General features: G+C 33.2%; 1 protein-coding gene and 1 pseudogene across 3 annotated transcripts in view; one reads left to right on the top strand and one right to left on the bottom strand.

The window, feature by feature from the left end:
* The window catches only part of CSMD3 (CUB and Sushi multiple domains 3), a 1,542,511-nt gene that overhangs the window by 487,665 nt on the left and 1,034,590 nt on the right, over positions 1–20,256 (bottom strand). For all 3 annotated transcript variants that reach the window (XM_027854053.1, XM_027854054.1, XM_027854055.1), the window contains 2 exons: positions 13,528–13,715; positions 6,575–6,763 (listed from right to left, as the gene is read on the bottom strand). In XM_027854053.1, coding sequence (XP_027709854.1) covers positions 6,575–6,763; positions 13,528–13,715 — 377 coding nt within the window. The remainder of the gene's footprint in view (positions 1–6,574; positions 6,764–13,527; positions 13,716–20,256) is intronic.
* Positions 14,681–16,064, top strand: LOC114037237 (annotated as a pseudogene).

Raw genomic sequence — 20,256 nt, 5'->3', positions numbered from 1 at the left:
CCTTTCATAACCTGCCCCTTGCCCTTGCCTTCCCAGTCTTCTTACATCTTATTCCCTTCCATGTACTTTTAGACACAATGACATTGGCCTCCTAGCTATTCCTCAAACAAGAAACTCCATCTCTCAGCATTAGGCATTATCTCTGATTGCCCCCCCCCAATACGTGGCACGCTCTCCCTCCTCATCCCCACCTACTGGGTTTCCTGACTTCCTTCAAGTCACAACTAAAATTCCATCTTCTACAGGAAGCCTTTCTCAATCCTTCTTAATTCTAATGGCTTCTCTCTTTTATTTTCTATTTTTCCTGTATAGTTTGTAAGTATTTTGGTTGTTGTTTCCCTCATTAGCTTTTGAGCTCCTTGAGGTCAGGGACTGTCTTTTGCCTCTTTTTGTATCTCTAGCACTTATCACAGTGTGTGGCACATAGTAAGAACTTTAATATTTATTGACTTAAATCACTTAACTTTTTGAGCCTATTTCTTTATTGGGAATAAGAGGCAATAAATAATCATTTGTAGAGAACTGTGCTAAGCTAGGAGGAGAAGATTAATTGAGGCAAGACATTATTCTTATTTTCAAGGAACATAATATTTAGACGTGGATACCACATGCAATATTATATGATATCCATATTTGAGGGCAGAAAACCAAAATCCATAAAAGAACTAAGGAGATAGATTGGCACCAACCAGAAATACCAGGAAAAACTTTGTGGGAAAGTAGGTAAAATCAAGAGATTTGGACTATTAAAAGATCACCAAGATACTGTTTTCAACAGCTGTAAAACGATTTTCTGACTCCCAGCCTGCTTTTACCCATTTGGCCCATACACACTTACATTATTTCTGCCTTTGTCCTCTTCCCATCTTGGACATCTGAATCCCTCAGATCATGTCCATAATACAAATCACTGTGATTGTGTAACCCATCAGTATAAGAACTTTATAAATTCTCTGCCTGATCTCTAGTATATGTGCCATTTTGGTCACTCCATAGGACAAACCAGCTCAAGTCTTGGTCTCTTCTGGTCAGTTCTAGACTTATCTGTCCCACAGCTGACTATAGCATTAATAAGGAGCTGGAGAGCTATTTAGCTATGAAATTTCAATAAATAACAACAGGTTTATTTGTCAAATTTAAGGACATTTTTATAAAATATATTTTTAAACCTTAGCTATTTGAGAATAGGTTTAAGTTTTTTTAAAAGTACATTTATAAAAGTTGTCCTGCACACCCTTAAATATTCTCCACCATCATCTCTGCCTTTCTGAATTTTCTCTCTTCCTTCAAGACTGAATTTATGTACCACCTTCTCTATGAAGCCTTTCCTGAGTCCTAGGAAGCTTTTATGAGCAAGTCAATTAATATAATTAACCAAATTTACTGACCAATTGACATGCCAAATTTCCTCAACATATTAGATTACCAAACAGAATTATTAGGAATTCAGAAAAATTGGAGAGGCAGGTTGATGTAATGAACAGGGATCTGGCCTCCTATCAAGTAAGACTAGAGTTCAAGACCCTCCTGTGTCATAAACTGGCTCGGTGACTCTGGGCAAATCACTTAACTTCTCAGGGCCACAGACAACTCTCTGATACTAAAAGTTATAGAGAAATTCACTATCTGGATAGGTCAAGGGCATTTCTTCACCTGGGAGTTCCCCAAAATATTTAAATCATAGTAAAATAGAAATCCCTACCTTTATCATAAAAATAATATCCAAGTAAAAACCCTCCTCTAGCTCTAATATACTACCTTCTCCTGGAAGTCTTTTTTCATCTTTCTAGCTGAAAGTAATTTCTCCTTCTTTGAACTTTGTTTCTCTCTTATGGCAGTTTATAATTTGTATTGTAGTTATATATATAGGCTTTATCTCCCTACTAAGTTTTAAAATCTACGATGACAGGGATCAAATCTTTTTGAAATTGAAAACTACATGAAGTGAAATAAAATGTAAAATGTTATATAAATGGGAGCACTGTGTCTTGAATATAGTATGTACTCAATAAAAATTTGTGGAATGATTCAAATTCAACATGAAGGAATTTAAATATTTTCATTACTTTGATTATTAAATACAATGAATATTAAATAAAACACATAATTAAATAAAAACAAATTTAACTGAATCAGAACACATTCTCTCAGGTAAAAAAATCAAAAGTCATTTCCAGGAAAGTCATTATTCTGAGAAGGGGAATATTTAGAATACCATGATTACTAATGACTATCAGTAGAGAAGTTACTAAATCTACTTTAAAAATATTAATTTTTTTGAAATGACAGAATCAAGAGAGGCAGTGTGATGTAATGGATAAGTCACTGGACTTGAAATTAAGAAGATCTGTGTTCAAATTCACCTTTAGACAATTATTAGCAGCAGAAAGTCAATTAACCTCTCTGTGACTCAGTTTCCTCATCTGTAAAAGAAGGGTTTGGGGCTTGATGGCCTCTAAGGTACTTTCCCCTCAAGGTCTATGATATGATAAGAGCAAGTGAAAATAATATTTTTTGTTAGTTTTAGACTTATATTTTTCTATCACTTATGTCATATGGCATAAAGCAGTCACAAAACATTTAATTACTATATGGACATTTTTGGTACAAAATTCCATAGAAGTAAATATATAGCATGGTAGAAAATGTCAAGATTATTTTTTGTATGCTGACATTTTGAAGAATTTATGCTTTTCTGTGGTTACATGTATGTGTGTATTTCTAAGTGGAAAGAAAGTGACCACCAAAGCCTTTAAACACTGAAAAGACCTAACTTGATTTCATTGCCACAATATGGTAAAGAGCATTGGTTCTTAATATGGAGCCTGTGGATTTCAGAAGGAATATAAACTTATATGGAAAAATGCATTTTTATTTTTGCTAACTTCTAACAGAATGCTAAAATTTCCTTCAGTTATTAAAAGGTATTATTATGAGAAAGGGGTTCATTGACTTCTCCATACTACCAATTAGGCTCATTACACAACAAAGGCTAAAAGCTTCTGGTATAGAGGAATATTCATAGTACTTAGACCCAGGTGACTCTTAGTGACTCAAGCTCTCTTAGTCTTGATTTTTTCATGTCTCAAATGCTGTCTAAAATAGAGCTATAAAAATTCAATTTACAAAACATAAAAGCTATGTGAATATGAGTTACTTCTATTTTCTTTTCAGTTCTAGGTGCTATATTTCGTAAAGTAGAACAGATACAAATGTCCACATCCATGATGTTGAAGGGTCAGGAGATTATGTCATACAAAACTTAATTAAAGAAACTGGAATTTTTGCCCTAGAAGAGAGATGACAGCTATACTCATGTATTTAAAGGAAGAAGGATTAAAATTATTCTGTTTGACCAGAGGGGGCAGAAGTATGAAATAATCTGAAATAGTAAATAGTTAAATAACTAATAGCTAGCATTCATAAAGCTTTAAATTTTTCAAAGTGTTATAAAAATATTATCTCATTTTATCCTCAAAACATCACTTCTTATACCCATTTTAGAGATGAAAGAAAGGAAGTAGACAAAGGTTAAGTGACTTGCCAAGGGTCACACACCAAGTAAGTAAATGGCTTAAGCCAGAGTTCAACTCAAGTCACCTGCAGATCCAGAGCTCTAACCACTATGCAACCTACGTATCTCTAGTGAAAGTGGCAAGAAGCAAATGAAGGCATCACATAAGGAAGAGCTTCCTAACAATAAGAACTGTTTCAAACTGGAATGGGCTGCCCTGGAAAATATAAGAGGTCCCCAGGACTGAAACTGTTAAAGTAAAGGCTGGATAGCCACTTGTTAGAGGTGCTATAATGCAGTGGTGTCAAACTCAAATATAAATGGGTACAACTAAACTGTATATAAAGATTCCTGATTTTAATAACTTAGAAAACATATTACATTATCTATGTCCTATTGTATTTTTTAAATTTATTTTGTTAAATATTTCCCTATTACATTTTAATCTGGTTTAGGCCATACTCTAGAGTGTTGGGGGCCAATACCACCCACCTGCCATGCTTCTGAAAACTCTCCAGCAAGGTGATTCCTGTTAAAGTGTGGACTGGACCAAGAAACAATGAGCTACAGTGGAAAGAATACTGATCTGGAGTTAGACGACCCCAGATTGAATGCCACCTATTCTTTGTGTGACCTTGGGCAAATCATGTGGCTTTAGTTATCTTATCATTTAAATGAAGAAACTGGAATGTTTCATTTCTGTTATCTTTCAAGCTCTAAAATTATGCTTCTATGGCCAAATGACCTCAGGAGTCTCTCCCGGTGCTCATATTTTGTGACAAGTAGGTTAGTGTAATGCCATGAACTTAGTATCTTTGAATTTCAACTGAGTGATTGACAATTTTTTTGCACACTATTTTGTGTAGAGCATGGAGAAATGTGGATTTCTGGGTTCATGACAGATTAACTGACTTAGATCCAAAAATGTTGATTAATGTATTAATGCCATACTGAAGTAAAACCTCTAATATATTGCTTTGGACTTTGCCCATGGCCTTGCTCTAGCTGAAATTTTTATCAATGACTTCAAGGAAGGCAAAGATGACATTCTTTTTAAATTTTCAGAGAAATACAGCTAACATACTAAATGGCAGAGTAAGGATCCAAAAGACCTTGGCAGTTACAGAGAATCAGCACACATGGAGGGGTTGTCATCTGCATCATAGATCTCATTACATTATCTCTTCCCCCAAACCTACCTTTTTTTCTATATCCCTTATTATTTTTGAGGGCATCATGATCCTTCAACAATATTGATGATTAATCTCCTTCACTCTGCATTCCCAATCAATTAGCAAATTTTGTCAATTCTACCTTTGTTTTTCACATTTGTGCTCTTCTATCTGCTCAGGTAGATACTGCTCTATTGTAGACCCTAATCATTTCCTGCCTAGATTATTTTAAAGGCTTCTGAAGTGGTCTGTCTGCATCAAGTCTCTATTCTTTCCAATCTAACCTCCACAAATATGTCAAAATGCATTTCCTAAAGGGTAAATCTAATCATATTATTAATCCCTTACTCAAGACATTCCAAGGGCTCCATATTGACTTTAAAACCAATGATTTCTTTTTTTACCTCACATCCTTAAAAATGTCTACTTTTTGTAATTTTCTAGTGTACATATTTATCAATACGATAATATGAGGTGTTTAAAATCTTAGTACATTATTAAGCTATTAAAGCTTAAAACCACACTGAGACTTTTGAAAACCTCTTTATATGAATATACTTGTAACTGATATATTATTTTTTTTCTGGAAAGCATCATCAAAAATGTTTGTAGATCAGTGCTAAAAGCAATAGAGAATCACTGTCTGTGAGCAATGTAATAGTATAATCAGGTACATACATTAGGAATATTACTCTAATACTAATGCAAATGATGGATTGAATAAAGAGATGCTGGAAACTGAAAGAGAACTTAGTTTCATTCACTGGTAAAAAGAAAATAATATATTTGGGACTTTTTAGAATTATTGTATTACCAGGATATTTAGTAGAAAGCATGGTCTGGCTACTTCCAGAAAAGGAAACATACTTGAACTTTTCACAGTTTAAATCTGGGTTAAAATTATTAGTGAGAGATAGCATTTTTTTCTTTTCATTACTCTCCTTCCAGAAGGTTTACCATTCTGAACGATTTATTTGTTTTTGCCATAACAACTCCTGAAGTCTGATCAGTAAGGCTCAGAACAAAGGGAGAGGAAAAAAGGGCATCTGTGTAGTAGAGAAAATATTCACACTAATGACACCACACTATTGAAGAAATAAAGACGCATTACTTCAGTATTAACATTTATAATGATTCAGAGTATTGCTGTTGTCCAGTCATTTTTGACTCTTCATGACCTGATTTGGGGTTTCCTTGGCAAAGATACTGGAGGGGTTTGCCATTTCCTTCTCTAGCTCATTTTACAAATGAGGAACTGAAGAAAACAGGGTTAAGTGACTTGCCCAGGGTCACTAGATTTGAACTCAGGAAGGTGAGTCTTTCTGACTTCAGGCCTGGCACCCTATCCACTGTGCCACTTAGCTGGTCCTTTTATAGACCATTTTAAACTACATTAAGCTTCACTCTTTAATGATGATCCTATTTAAACCAGGGCACTTAAATGAAATGATACATTAATTTCCCCAGATCAGTCAGTCAAAAGCAATTATTAAGCAACCAATGTATATAAAGCATTGTGCTAAAAGGTAGATATTAAACTTCAGAAAGGAAATAGTATTTGACCTCAAAGAACTGACATTCTATTGGAAGAAATAATATGTATATATATGTATTTATGTATATATACATAAATACATATATACACACATACATTACACACATACATATATAATATATATTATATATAATACAAAATATATACAAAGTAAATTAAATGTGATTTTTTTGGGAGGAGATGCTACTAGCTAAGAGGATTAGGTAAGGTTTTACATAGGACGTGATGCTTAAACTGAGTATTCCAAACCCATTTAATAAATATGTAATATGTGTCTGCTACAGGTCCTACAACGCACACTCACAAAAATATTATGAGTTCATTCATTTTTACCATCACAAGTTGGGAGTGGATGACTCCACCAATGGTTTTTTTCACAAAGAAGAGGTTCTTCGTGGCTTAACCTATATCCAGGATCACAACTAAATGACACGGTGGAACCTATGGAGAAATCATGACCATAACGCTGTCCATGTACCGGTATGCCAGGATCCAAACAAGAATATGTGTTAACTGTAACACCTAGGAAACAAAGAAACAAAACACATATATGTATCTATACATACATATGCATATATATATTCATATCAATGTAAGCAAGAAGGGTGCTATGGTTCGCTCATGTGTCACTGCTACTGATTCTTTTCACATTAGTTCCCATTACATTCAATTAGATCAGTCCACTGACACAGTGTGTTACTCATATTAGACAGGAAGCCCAAAAAAATCCAAAAGCAAAGGCATGAGACTGACTTTGAGAATAATTCAATTGAACCAATGTTTATTGAGTGCTTACTATGTGCAAGGCACTGTGTTGAGCACTGAGGAAACAAAGACAAAAAAGTAAAAAGAAAACTAATCCCTAACCTCAAGCAGCTTACTTTCTACTTTGGGGATACACATAAACAAGTAAGTAAATACATTAAAATTTGAGGATGGAGAAAGCACTAAGGATGAAAAAACTTCCAAATTTCCTAATGCTGCAATATCTGCCCTCTGCATGTTATTCTTTCTCTTCAATTTCTAAAGACTCCCTGTTTTGCGGAACTTTAATATCTAGTATTTTGACTGTTCCTTTGTCTCCTCTTTTATTATAGAGCAGGATTTTTTTTGGTCATGAGTTCTTTGGAAAGTCTGCTGAAGCATATTAACCTCTTCTCAGAAAAAATTAATAAAATAAAATACACTGGGACACAAAGCAAACCAATTATATTGCAATAATATTATTAAAATATATTTTTAAAATGTGCATAGACACCAAGGTTAAGAATTCCTATTACACAGCCTGTTTCTCTGACTTCCTACAGTCTCTTTGTACAATGCCAAAATGAATCATGTCTTAATCTAGCCATGATATCTCTGCTTGTCCTGGTAGCAATTTGTCTACAAATGCTAACCCTCGGCATCCAGGTATTAGGTACTTATGCACACTAATGAACCATACCTGCCTTCACCCTAGTGCTGAAAATCTCTCCTCACATTCATACTCAGCTTTAATTATTGACACTGACAAGAGATTTCAGAAGACTTTTCCATGTTCTTTCTACATGACAGACTTATAAGGATAAACATCTGTGTTTTATATTACTAAAATAGTAGAATAAATATTTTTTAAAACACTCCAAGTTCACTGAAGCAAAAATAAAAAATCTTTATTTTCATTAAGAACCTATTGAAAAAGCAAAGGGGAACTTGAAAAATCAAAGTTTGACTTCAGCACCCAAAATACATATTTTAGCTCTGTTTTTGAATAAGGCAATTTAACATAATGATGTTTTTACTGAAAAATGAAAATATAAAACAAAATCTTCACTTTCTTAGGTAAGCAATAATCATTTTCACAGAAAAATGGTTAAAACGAAATTGTCATACATTATATATAGAGTGTATATTAATTACATTTCTTTGTAACTTGTGAAAAAAACTGCAATGATAGAATGGATGCACTTCATTACCTAAAGGATCAAACAAGAAATATATGAAATCACATTGGAGGCACAAGTGCAAGTACATAACTTCTTTAAGAAGTGAATAAGGGAAACTTTCATAGCAGCAAACTTGGTACATAAAAAAGTAATGATGTATAAATAATAATAATAATAATAATAACTAGCACTTATATAGCACTTACCATATGCCAGCCACTGTGCTAAGTGCTTTATAATTACTGATCTTCACAATTTTTCTTAGAGGTAGGTGCTATTGTTATTCCCATTTTACAGATGAGAAAACTGAGGCAAACAGAGGTTAAGTGCTTAATATATATAAGTTATAATGTTATATATTATATATAATTACATCACAATTATATAATTATATATTATACTGCATAATGCAATTATATTTATATAAATATAATTATATTATAATTGCATGTTATATATAATTATAATTAATATAATATAAGGTATAAATATGTGTATAAGATGTTTGTGTATGTGTATGTTTTGAAGGTATATTTCAGTGGTCATGTTGTGCTACTTGAAATATGACTTCTGTATTATATGACTGATTAAAAATATAAATAGAGAAAAAATATGAACCAAATGTATCTTTCCATATATGTACATGTAGAATATTTTTACTTCTAGTTTTGGAAAATGATGTATGAAGATTTGTGTATGTGCTATAAAACTTCAGAAAGTTCAGCATTGAGACCATATGGGTAATGAATACATCTTGATAATAATCAATTGATCAATACACTGGGGTTAAATGAGACAATACCTCTCACCAACTCTTTTCTTTTAAAAGATTTCCATTATCAGTAATAACAGTTCCTAGTTACATAGTCCTTTATGACTTACAAAGCACTTTACTTACTATAGCCTTATAAAGAAGGTGGAAAAAGTATTATGAACCCTATTATACAGATGAAGAAGGTAAAAATCAAGGAGATCAAGTGACTTAAAACCTTAGGGCTAGGAAATGGCAGAGCTTGATTTTAAACCTAGGTCTCTTCTAGTTGATAGAATGCTGGGCCTAGAGTCAGGAAAACCTGAGTTCAAATCCTGCCTCAGATACTTGCGACCCTGGGCAAGTCGCTTAACCTCTGTTTGCCTCAGTTTTCTCATCTGTAAAATGGGAATAACAATAGCACCTACCTCTAAGAAAAATTGTGAAGATCAGTAATTATAAAGCACTTAGCACAGTGGCTGGCATATGGTAAGTGCTATATAAGTGCTAGTTATTATTATTATTATTATTATTATTATTATTATTATTATTATTATTTATACATCATTACTTTTTTATGTACCAAGTTTGCTGCTATGAAAGTTTCCCTTATTCACTTCTTAAAGAAGTTATGTACTTGCACTTGTGCCTCCAATGTGATTTCATATATTTCTTGTTTGATCCTTTAGGTAATGAAGTGCATCCATTCTATCATTGCAGTTTTTTTCACAAGTTACAAAGAAATGTAATTAATATACACTCTATATATAATGTGTGACAATTTAGTTTTAACCATTTTTCTGTGAAAATGATTATTGCTTACCTAAGAAAGTGAAGATTTTGTTTTATATTTTCATTTTTCAGTAAAAACATCATATTAAGTGCCTTGCATAGGCAAGGCACTGAAGATACAAAGACAAGAAAGAAAAATAAAAAAGGAAACTAGCTCCTGCCTTCAAGCAGCTTACTTTTCATTCTGAGAATATATATGAACAGGTAAGTAAATGCATTAACATTTGAAAATGGAGAGAGTACTAAGGATGAGGAAAAGCTCTTATACACACATATGTGTGTATATATACATTGTATGTATGTGTACATGTATATATGTATACATACACATATACACACATGCATATGTGTATTTGTATGATAGTCCTTAGCTTGGGAAATTTTGTGAGAAATGGAAAAATGGAAAATATTCCTAATAAATAGGTGAAATAACTTGTTAATTAACATGAGGAAAGGGAATCTTTTGTGAGAGTCAGAAGACTGAGATGTCGAAGGGCTAGGCTGGCCCATTTAGTGCAAAGCAGAATTTCCCTCCAAAGCTTTTAGCACCACAAGAAGGGCTGCTTGATGAAATGTGTGGCTGATTGCACTGGCAATTCTGCAGTTGTTTCTATGCGAGTTAATAAGAAAAGATCTCTGGTCTAATGGATGCAGATGTAAAGCTTGACCGATATTTACTAGAGTAGAGTGGGTGAGCAAAGCCCATTACTGGGCACCAAAAGATTATAAAGTGAAGCCTGAGATGGGTGGAAGTTCAGAAACAACACAAAATACTACATAGGCCCACACCAACACTCATAAATGCCTCTCAGATATCATAATGCAGAATAGATAGGGGTAGCAGCAGGAGTATATAGGAGTCAGCTCCTATCAATTGTTAATTTTTTTAGTTTTACAATTTACAACTCTGAAATCTGCAAACTCTACAATTTAGTGTTTGAGGTACTGTTTGGTTACCTAGGCTTTGTTTGTTTTCTGGATTGTCTGGACTAAAGAAATCAATGGAGAAAATGTTGGTAATGCAGTTTAAACTTAAAAATGTGTCATGTGCATTTTGTGTATGTATGTGTAAGCTTGTTGTTAGACATTTACCAGCTTGCAGCTGAGTAGCAGGGGATGAAAACTGTGTGTACGGTAGAACGAAGGAAGGGAGAAGAAAGGGAACTTAATCTAGGTGGCTATGTACAGAGAAAGAGATCGGAGAGCTGGATATTTCTCTCTCATTAAGCAAATTAACTTTTTTTCTTCTCTCTGATACTCTACTTGTCATTACTTTCTAGGTTTTAATAAATGAACAATTTAATTTTCAAACAAATATAATATTAATTGCTGAGATAGTATTCTCATTAGAACCCATTAGAATTAGCAGAGACTGTTCTGTATGCTTTTAGTTTTTTCTTCGTATTACTGGTGCATAACAATGCTTGGAAAACAATGGTGCTTTACTGAGTGCTTGTTGAAAATATTGTCATCACATATCAATTAGGTGATATAAGTATGTTTATATAGCCATGATAGAGCAAATTATACATATATATACATATATGTGTGTGTGTATACAAACACACATGTATGTACATAAAATAACATTAGAAAGCACTTTTTTACATAGTACAATGGCATAATCACAGACTAGAAAGGGACTTTAGACATCCACTTGTCAGATATGTAATGGTGGGAATTCCTTTCATGTATGAAGTTGAACCAGACAAATGCTGGAATCTCTTACAGCTTTCAGAATTTATGCTTCAGTTAAATCATCTAGAACAACCTCATATAGATCTATTCTTGGTAAAAATGTACTGGAAATAAAAATTAAATTTGCTAGGGAATTTAATCATTTTAAGGAATACTATCAAAAATAATCCCTATGACCTTTCACAAAGTAAATAATTGCCCCTTGTGGTACCATAACCTTATTGTTCCTGGTGGCACTACCTGTGGATTTGTGATTACTATACGTGTAATGCAAGGTATATTTAGACTGTAAAGCTGTATTACAGAGTATTAAAGAACTTTGCCCTGATTGCTCCCTTGAGTCCACTAAGGGCAAGTAAGCCATCAGTTTGAGAAGCCAGAAAAGCAGAAAGACCTGACAATTAAGCTGAAATGGTATGATATATTTGTTGGCTTTTCATTATACCTTTTGCCCCAACTCTGTCAGTGGCATATTAAAAAAATATTTTGTTTTTATATTAGAAATCCAGAATGGGCATTGAATTGTGGGAAATGAACAAGACAAAATTTTTAGACAGCTGGGGATCCTTGATAACAGCTGCTTAGGAAAAGAAACCTTAGTATAAGTAGACTATGATAGTCTGGGCCTCATGACTTTTGACCATTTGATGTCCGATGATGACAGCATCAAAGTACCAGTCTAGGGAAATAGATAAATAAAGCAAACTTCATCTAAAGGGTAGATCCAGCCTTAGGAACTTCTGGAAAACAAAGTAGTATTTGAAAAGATGAGTCAATGATGTCTCCTTCTAGCAGATGGTACAATCAAGATAATCTACAAGAATATTCTGAAAGCCAAAGGGAAAAAAAGCTCTTAATGACAGATTGGGAAGGTCTTTTTCTTATCCAGCAAGGGAGGAGTGAGATTAATTATTTTAAGATAGTGCCACATGAGGGTTATTTGAATAAATTGAGGTTACTTTGCCTGGAAAAGAAAAGACTAAAGGAGGTATCACAACTGCTCTTTGGGGAACTGAAAGGCTGGTGGAATCAAGTTTTAGACTTGGTTTTCTTGGTCTTAGTGGGCAGAATAAGAAGCAACAAATGAAAGTTGCAAAGTGCCAAGTGTAGACTTTTTGTAAGGGAAACATTACTTATTAGTGCTATCCCAAAGGGCAAGAGGCCTCTTCAAGAGTTAGTAAAATCCCTTTTATTGGACGTTTTCGTGCCAAAGTTAGATGACCACGTGTCTAGTATGTTGTAGAGCAGGTTCTTTTTCATTACACATTGTACTAGATAGATATTCTTCCCAGCTCTTATGCATGGGGAATATGAATATAAGATAGGGTAGTGTCTATATGTTTACAATTTATATTAAGTCAAATATGTCATTATATCCCTCTGAAACACACTGACATACACATAGTATAATATACATCTACATACATATATTCATAGTTACACAGAAATAGAAGAATATGCTTTTAAGGAAAAATAAGAAATTTCTTATTTTTGATCCACACAGGCCTGTAACGTTCAATTTCAATTCCCTTCATTTTATTTGAGTTCCATGGGTTATTTGTTCAAGTATATTTGTTCTATGACAGGTTTATAATGTATTTAGATTTTTTAAAATGTTAGTCATTTTCTGTCATTTTTAGAGAATACTAATGGTGCATATTTTAAATAGAAATATTACTTTTTCATTTGAATGAAAGTAAAACATAAAAGGATGTTTCAGAAGGATGACTAAACTTTATAAAGTAGATCCAAAAGTGTAAGACATTGTTCATAACTTCACTGCTTAGTCTGAAGTTGCCTTCTAGCTCTCTATCTGATCTTTTGAACTATACACAATACAAATGTATGCAAACTTTTAAAAATTGCGTTTTGATACCATGTCATTTCTTGTTATTTTCTACCATTTATAATAAACATTAGTTACCAGCTGGAAGGAAATTTGGGCATGTAGGAGAATTCAATAGAGGATATCTTGTAAACCAACATCATTCTGATATTAAAGAATGTACTGAAGTGTTTGTGAATAAAATTCCATTAAATCTACAATGACAGAACAGTAACACTGATAGCAAAGAGAAATGAATGGGCACAATGAAGCCAGAATTTTGGGGAGTACTTACTTTCATAATGAATCTTGAATCCATTATTAGAACGACTGTTGTCTGTTGTAAATAGAAGGTAGATGAAATTGCTGCTACTAAACAGAAACTGGGGGACTTGAGTACCATTGTAAGATCCAAGCAGAGGTGACAGAAGATTTGGCCCATCGTGAACTTCCAAAACATCATAATTGAGTTCAGTCTGAAATCTAAGATATAAGAGACTTACATATGAATGTATGTTTAATGGAAAAAGAACACGTACAAAATGTTAACTTTTTTTTAATCTTTCTAATTTAAAATTCTAACAGGTATGTCATTTTATTTTTTACAAATTTACTTAATTTATTTTGAAGTTCATGACAATAATGTCAAAAATATTTTCCATAAGCAATGTTTTAATATTTTTTTAGAAACCATGTATGTATTTGTTCTCTATGGTTAAATGTTTCTCTGTCACTAGCTCCACTGCCATCTCCTGTAGAAGGCCCTGAATGTACCCAAACCCCATGGTGTTATTCCTCATTCCCAGTCTTCTCTTCCAAAGTCCATTTGCTCTATATCCATCTTGTTTGTATCTATTTCTTTATATTTTACATTTTCATTAGAATGTAAGTTCCTGGAGGGCAAGGACTATTTTTACCTTTCTTTGTATCTATAGAACTTCAAGCAGTGCCAAGTATTTAATAAATAATTCTTAAATAATGCTGTTAAACTATTAGTTATTATTCTTAGAGTTTACATGGACACTTCTCATTTCCTGAGCAGTTCTCTTAAGTCATCATCTTGCCTTTTTTTTAATCAACCTTTTATCATGAGATCTGGAAATTATATTTATTTTCTGATTAGGTGTACCAAATCCAAATGTACCTCCCAAATATCTCATTATTTTATTGTAATAATTATTAACAAGTATACTATAGACATACAATTATTCTCCATATGTAAGTAGTTTTCAAGAAGTCTGTACTGTCATTTTTACCTGTCATTTTCAAATAACAACAGTGGGCTAAAACAAGTTAGCTATTTTATGCCTTTAAAAATGATAAAAGAAAAAATGTTGTTAAGACTGTAGCTTAATTATAATTAATTGGAAGCAATTATTAATACAGTATATGAGTGTTCACAATTAATATATAATTTAAAATCATTTAAAATGAGTAATTGTTGAGCGATGGTTAGAGAGAATTGGGTGTTGGTGGAGATGGTTCAGTCATTGTATAAGGTTCCTGCCTACCACCTTATTTTGGAAGGAATTCTAATTCTCTGGATAGTCAGAATTCTTTTCTCCAAAACATGCAATGTACAGGAATGACCTGACCCCACCGCCAAGGAAAAGGAAAAATTAACTGATGAGTGAAAGCCATAACCTCTTGTTCCTCCTGTTTCAAAAGACCATCCTGCTCTTAACTATAACATTGTTTCAGGTCCTCCAGGCCATAAAATTATGATGAATGGAAAGGAATGTGTTAACTGTGCATCATTCATTTTCTTGAACTCTTGGATTATTATAGGGTAAAGGAGGCAGCCTTAGCATCTCTAAAATAATATGGTGTTGGGACTTGTGGACTTAGAGGATTTTATGGAACATTTGATGTTTATTTGAAACTGGAAGAACATCTAGCAAAGTTGCTGAAGACTGAGGAAATTATTATTTACTCATATGGATTTGTCACAATTGCCAGTGCTATTCTAGCTTATTAAAAAAAAGGAGGGGGTATTGTATCTGTAGCTAGAGCTGCCTGCTTTGCTATTCAGAAGGGATTACAAGAATTTCTAAGTGGCATTAAGGTATTTGAACATAATGACATGGCTAATGGAGTGCCTACTAAAAGTACAAGAGATTAAAGATGGTTTATTGTAGAAAGATTGTTTATGAATATGGGATCTATTTGTTCACTTCCAGAACTGGTCAAGTTAAAATATTAAGTACAAAGCAAGATTTTTTTTGGGGGGGGAGAAAGCCTTTCACTTGGAGTCCTAGGAGAACATAGCCTAGAAGTCATTGAACATTTTAGGATAAATATTGATGGCATTGATCTTGTCAGAGCTTACATGGAGAATTCCCTAGCTTCTATTGGAGGATTTTGCTGTGGCAGATCTTTTGTAATTGACCATCAGTGACTTTCTGGCCAAGGATATTGTTTTTCAGTCTCTCTACCTCCTTTATTAGCTGCAGCTGCTATTTAGGCCTTCCGTATCATGGAAGAGAATCCAGATGTTTTTCAGGTGTTGAGAAATAAATGCAAAGAAATTCATAAAACCTACAAGGTACTTATGGATTAAGATTAGTAGGCAAGTCGTTTTCACCAGCATTTCACCTACAACTAGAAGGGAGTACAGTATCTCGAGAGAATGATATTAAGTTACTTCAGAGAATAGTAGATCAATGCATGAACAGAAATGCTGCATTAACTCAAGCACATTACTTGGAAAAAGAAGAGAAAGGCCTTCCTCCTCTTACTATTAGACTTGTGGTGAGAGTAGAAAAAACTGAAAAAGAACTAGAGAAAACTGCATCTACAATCAAAGAAGCTGCACAGTCCATTCTGAATTAGACATCATCAATGGACTTAATATGTTTCAAGAAGATACATCACCTATGTATCGGTCTATGGTGTGCGGACATCTCAAAGAATTCAAACTCTTTGTGGGATATCCTTTGAAAAAGAGCTTGCAGTTGTTTACATGACACATTCCATAAAGGTACAGACAAAAAGTATGAATGTAAGAGGAATGGTTTAACACATACATCCATACACACACACCACTTTCTCCAATAAGCACCAAGAGCAATTGTGTCAGAGAAAAACTAAATGTATCTGAGCAGAATCTGAACTGTATTGTTCAGCACTATTTAAGTGAGGATTTTTGTCATACCAGGATTTTTAATATTCACTTTCCACATTTTTCAACTTTCCCAATTAAGTATTTTTCCTTCTAAAATTGAAAGTTCTTTAAGCACTCTTTAGTTCCTAAGATTCCATATAAAAATGATTTAATGAAACTTTGTGAAAGAGTTATACATAAATGAAACTTATCAATGATTACTGATTATATAGCTTAACTCCACTTTTTCACAATTCTCCTTAATCCTATCATGCTAAATGATAGATAATGTCTTAAGGAAACTATATATGTTTTTGCTATTGCTATGAACTTTTGGTTTTTATGCTCTGAAATTTTTTGTTACACACTAAATATACAGATATTTAAGCATCTCTAATAGAGAAAATATTCTTACACAGTCCATTTTGTTTCTGCTTGGTTTCTAAGGTAGGTAGTTTTAAATCAATTTATTTAATGTAATGTATTTGATCTTTACATATATTATGTGTTGACTTCTGATCTATTTGGGGTAGGAGGTTATTGTGATTATTCAAAAATTTAAATTATGGCCTTTATATGTTTTAGGATATTTTAAATGATTTTTTTAACATGGGATTGTATAGGGAGATATCAGTTGCAGGTTTTCTCTGTGTTAAGGTAACACAAAATGGTCTTCCTTACTGCTTTTATGATATTAAAATCCTAACAGATAATACAAAAGCTATAAGAAAAAAATTAAGCTATATTTTAATTGTTTTTCCTTTAATAATCAAAACTATTCTGTCATTATTTTCAATAAATGCAAATAATGCCTAAACATTAAAAATAAGTAACTGAAATATTAGCTTTTATGTGTATGAGAGTGTTCTAGCACAGGTCTATATGGTTGCCCACTTTAAAAAGACAATTTCATAAATTTAGTTTACTCCTATCTTTGCAAGCAAAGCAACCAGTTTTTTCCTAAATGAAACCTTGGGTTCAGGAAAATACAACTCGACCACTGGGATAACCACTGGAAGACACTTAATCCTTGAAAAAAATGTGTTATTGGTTTCCATGAATTATGGATATCTGTTATTCCACTTACTTGGTTTACCAGTCTATTTGTGTTATTAAAAATTAAGTTCTATCCTGAAGCATCCTATCCAACTAGAATCAGACTAATTTTGAACCTGTGTAAGAGGAGGCAAGGATTAATTTAGATAGGAACATGGTAAGATTTTATATTGAATAGTATAAGGACCTTAATTAGTAATGGAGAGAAAGGTTTTGTTTGTTTTGTTAGAGCACATCTTTATAAAGAAAATAACTATGGAATGGAACTAGAATCATAGAGAATAACAAAGAAACTCAGGGAAGGTCACAAAAGAAGTTGATTACAGAGCTAAGATAAGAAGTGGCATAGAAAGAGAAGGAAAAAACACAGGATGCCTCATGATAACCTTTATACATTCCTTATTCAATGCTATAGTCTAAAGATCATGACATTAAATTGTATATTGCTGTTTTCTGATAAAAAAAACACACCCTACCATTTAGCAATAAAATTATTTTATAAAACATTCTCCATTGTGTTATCAAATTTAGTCCTGTCTCTTTAAAAATCACGAGAAAAAAAGTTCTTGATTTAATAACAAGATAGGATATTCAGATTAAGTTTACCATGGCACCCAAGTGGAAGTCACCATTTAGAAGATAAGAAGAAATACCAGTAAATTCTCCTAAGTGGCTAACAGCATGCTCTGGGGAAGAAATTAGGGAATTTTGAGGCAGGAAAAGGACGGTAAGTTTTGGGACAATTTCTTTATGATTTCTGAAGACAGAGGAACAATAGAGATTTTAAAAACAAAACAGGTCATCCAAAAGAGAGGATTGGACTTCAAGAGAAAGCTAGATAAGAAAGAATATGTCTTCCCTTTTGACTAGTTTGAGAAACATCAGAGAAATGAATTCCCCCCAAATCCAGACTTGAGAAAGTAATGGGGTTTGAGAGACAGCACCTTCCAGGAGCAGGAAATGAATGAAGAAGAGTGTTTGAAAATGAACCTATGTTGTAAATGGGCTGTATTAAGAACCATTGAACAAAGAGACAAAGATTGGAGAGCTTTTGTTTTTTTTCTCCTTTTGTATTTTCTATAATAGTACTTTAAAAAACCTTTTTATTATCCTACAGAAGAGACAAAAATCTAGTCTTCAAAACATACTGAACTTTTATCTTCCATTTAAATTTTATTCAGATGTTATGTCATAAAGCAGAATTGACTCTGGGTACTCAAAGGCTAGACCAGCTGAATGTAAGCCCTTGATATAAAAATATTGAACATATTGAAAAATATACTGGAAATCCTCATTAAATCTAGTGCCTTCCCTATGTTGATAATTTCCTATTTGTCCTGTATATTGCTTGTTGTACAGAGTTTGCATCCTGTCTCCCCTTTAGATTGTGAGCTTTTCTGGAGAAAGGGACTGTCGTTTGCCTTTCTTAGTATCATCAGTGCCTGGTACTGTACTTAGCACATAGTAGGTGCTTAATAAATGCTTGTTAATGGACTGACAAACTTAAAGGAGAGGCTGGCTCTGCACTGAACCATGTATCTGTCACATGAAGACAAGTGTAATGGCTTAGCCAAAGGATTAAACAAGTATAGAAAGGCTCTCCACTAGAAGGTTAGGTTGACCAGGTGGTCTATTGTTGTTTTTGCCCTTTGGCCAGAGCAACTCATTATTGTGCCTCAGTGGCACAATATTGTGTATAATGTTGTAGGTTGAAATTTAATTTATTTATCTTTTTTCAAATCTATTTATGGCTTCTGTCTTGGGTTTTCATGGTGCATTATGCAGTGATAGAATAATCGGACTCAAGGGTTGAACTCTGACTGTACGACTAAGGGCAAAACAGTTTTTCAGACCTTCATTTACTTCATCTATGAATGGTCACAAAAATATTAGCCTTCCATAACTCAAAAGAATGTTGGGAGGGAAACACTTTGCATACCTTGAACTTCATATACATATGCAATGTTACTGCTGTCCATATTAAAGTTATTTTCATATAGCACCTAAAAACGTAAATAATGGCTGTCATTTCTTAGAAGTAAGTTAGTTTCTTCAGTGCCAAATTGGTATGGAATAGATAGCTTTAAAACTATAGTTCTATCATTTTTCTTTGAAATAAACTTAATAATCATTGGTTATTCTTGATGCTATCTAAAACCACGTACAACAATGTACCATGTTCTTAATTATCTTCTCAGGCATTTTCATAAACTTTCCAACCAAAGTCATATAAATTCTCAAGTGGCAGAGAGCAAATGACATGCTTTGTTTATTTTTAATGAAATAATATTATTATTTGGTTCCAAATTCTGCCAAAATATGTCAAGCATAAGAGCTATTAAGATATGCTGGGTGGAGTATTTCATGTGTGTGGTGTGTGTTTTGTGACCTTTATCTGAAGATTACAATTATTTCATAGATTGTCCTGAGGATAGGTTATTATAAATAGGACTAATGAATGTGGGACCTGTTTTAAAGAATGGAGCTAAGAGATACTCTAGAGCCTAGATCCTCTTGTGCTTCCTTTATGGTTCCAGTTAGTATCAGGAAAAAAGGATGATTCTTCATCAATGTCTGCCCCTTTCCTGAGACTGATCATTTTTCCTAAACTGAAGTTTTTTATAACTGACCAGTAGGAGTTTCCTAAGATACTGTGCCCTTAGCAGCATTTTGTGGAAATATACATTACTTGAATAAAATTAACCTGATGAAGAACCATTCCTTTACCCTTTTTCTGAGTTTCTCTCATATGGAAGCTATCAATCTGTTCTTAAAGATGTATATCTGTTTAAATGTTGGAAAAGATATGGGAAAATTGGAACACTAATGCATTGTTGGTAGAGCTGTGAACTAATCCAACCATTC

Source organism: Vombatus ursinus, unplaced genomic scaffold (assembly GCF_900497805.2).
Source record: "Vombatus ursinus unplaced genomic scaffold, bare-nosed wombat genome assembly UNPS02010284.1, whole genome shotgun sequence".
In the NCBI taxonomy this organism is placed as follows: Eukaryota; Metazoa; Chordata; class Mammalia; order Diprotodontia; family Vombatidae; genus Vombatus; species Vombatus ursinus.
Note: the sequence above shows the minus strand (reverse complement) of the source record. Positions and strands in the feature narration are given on the sequence as shown.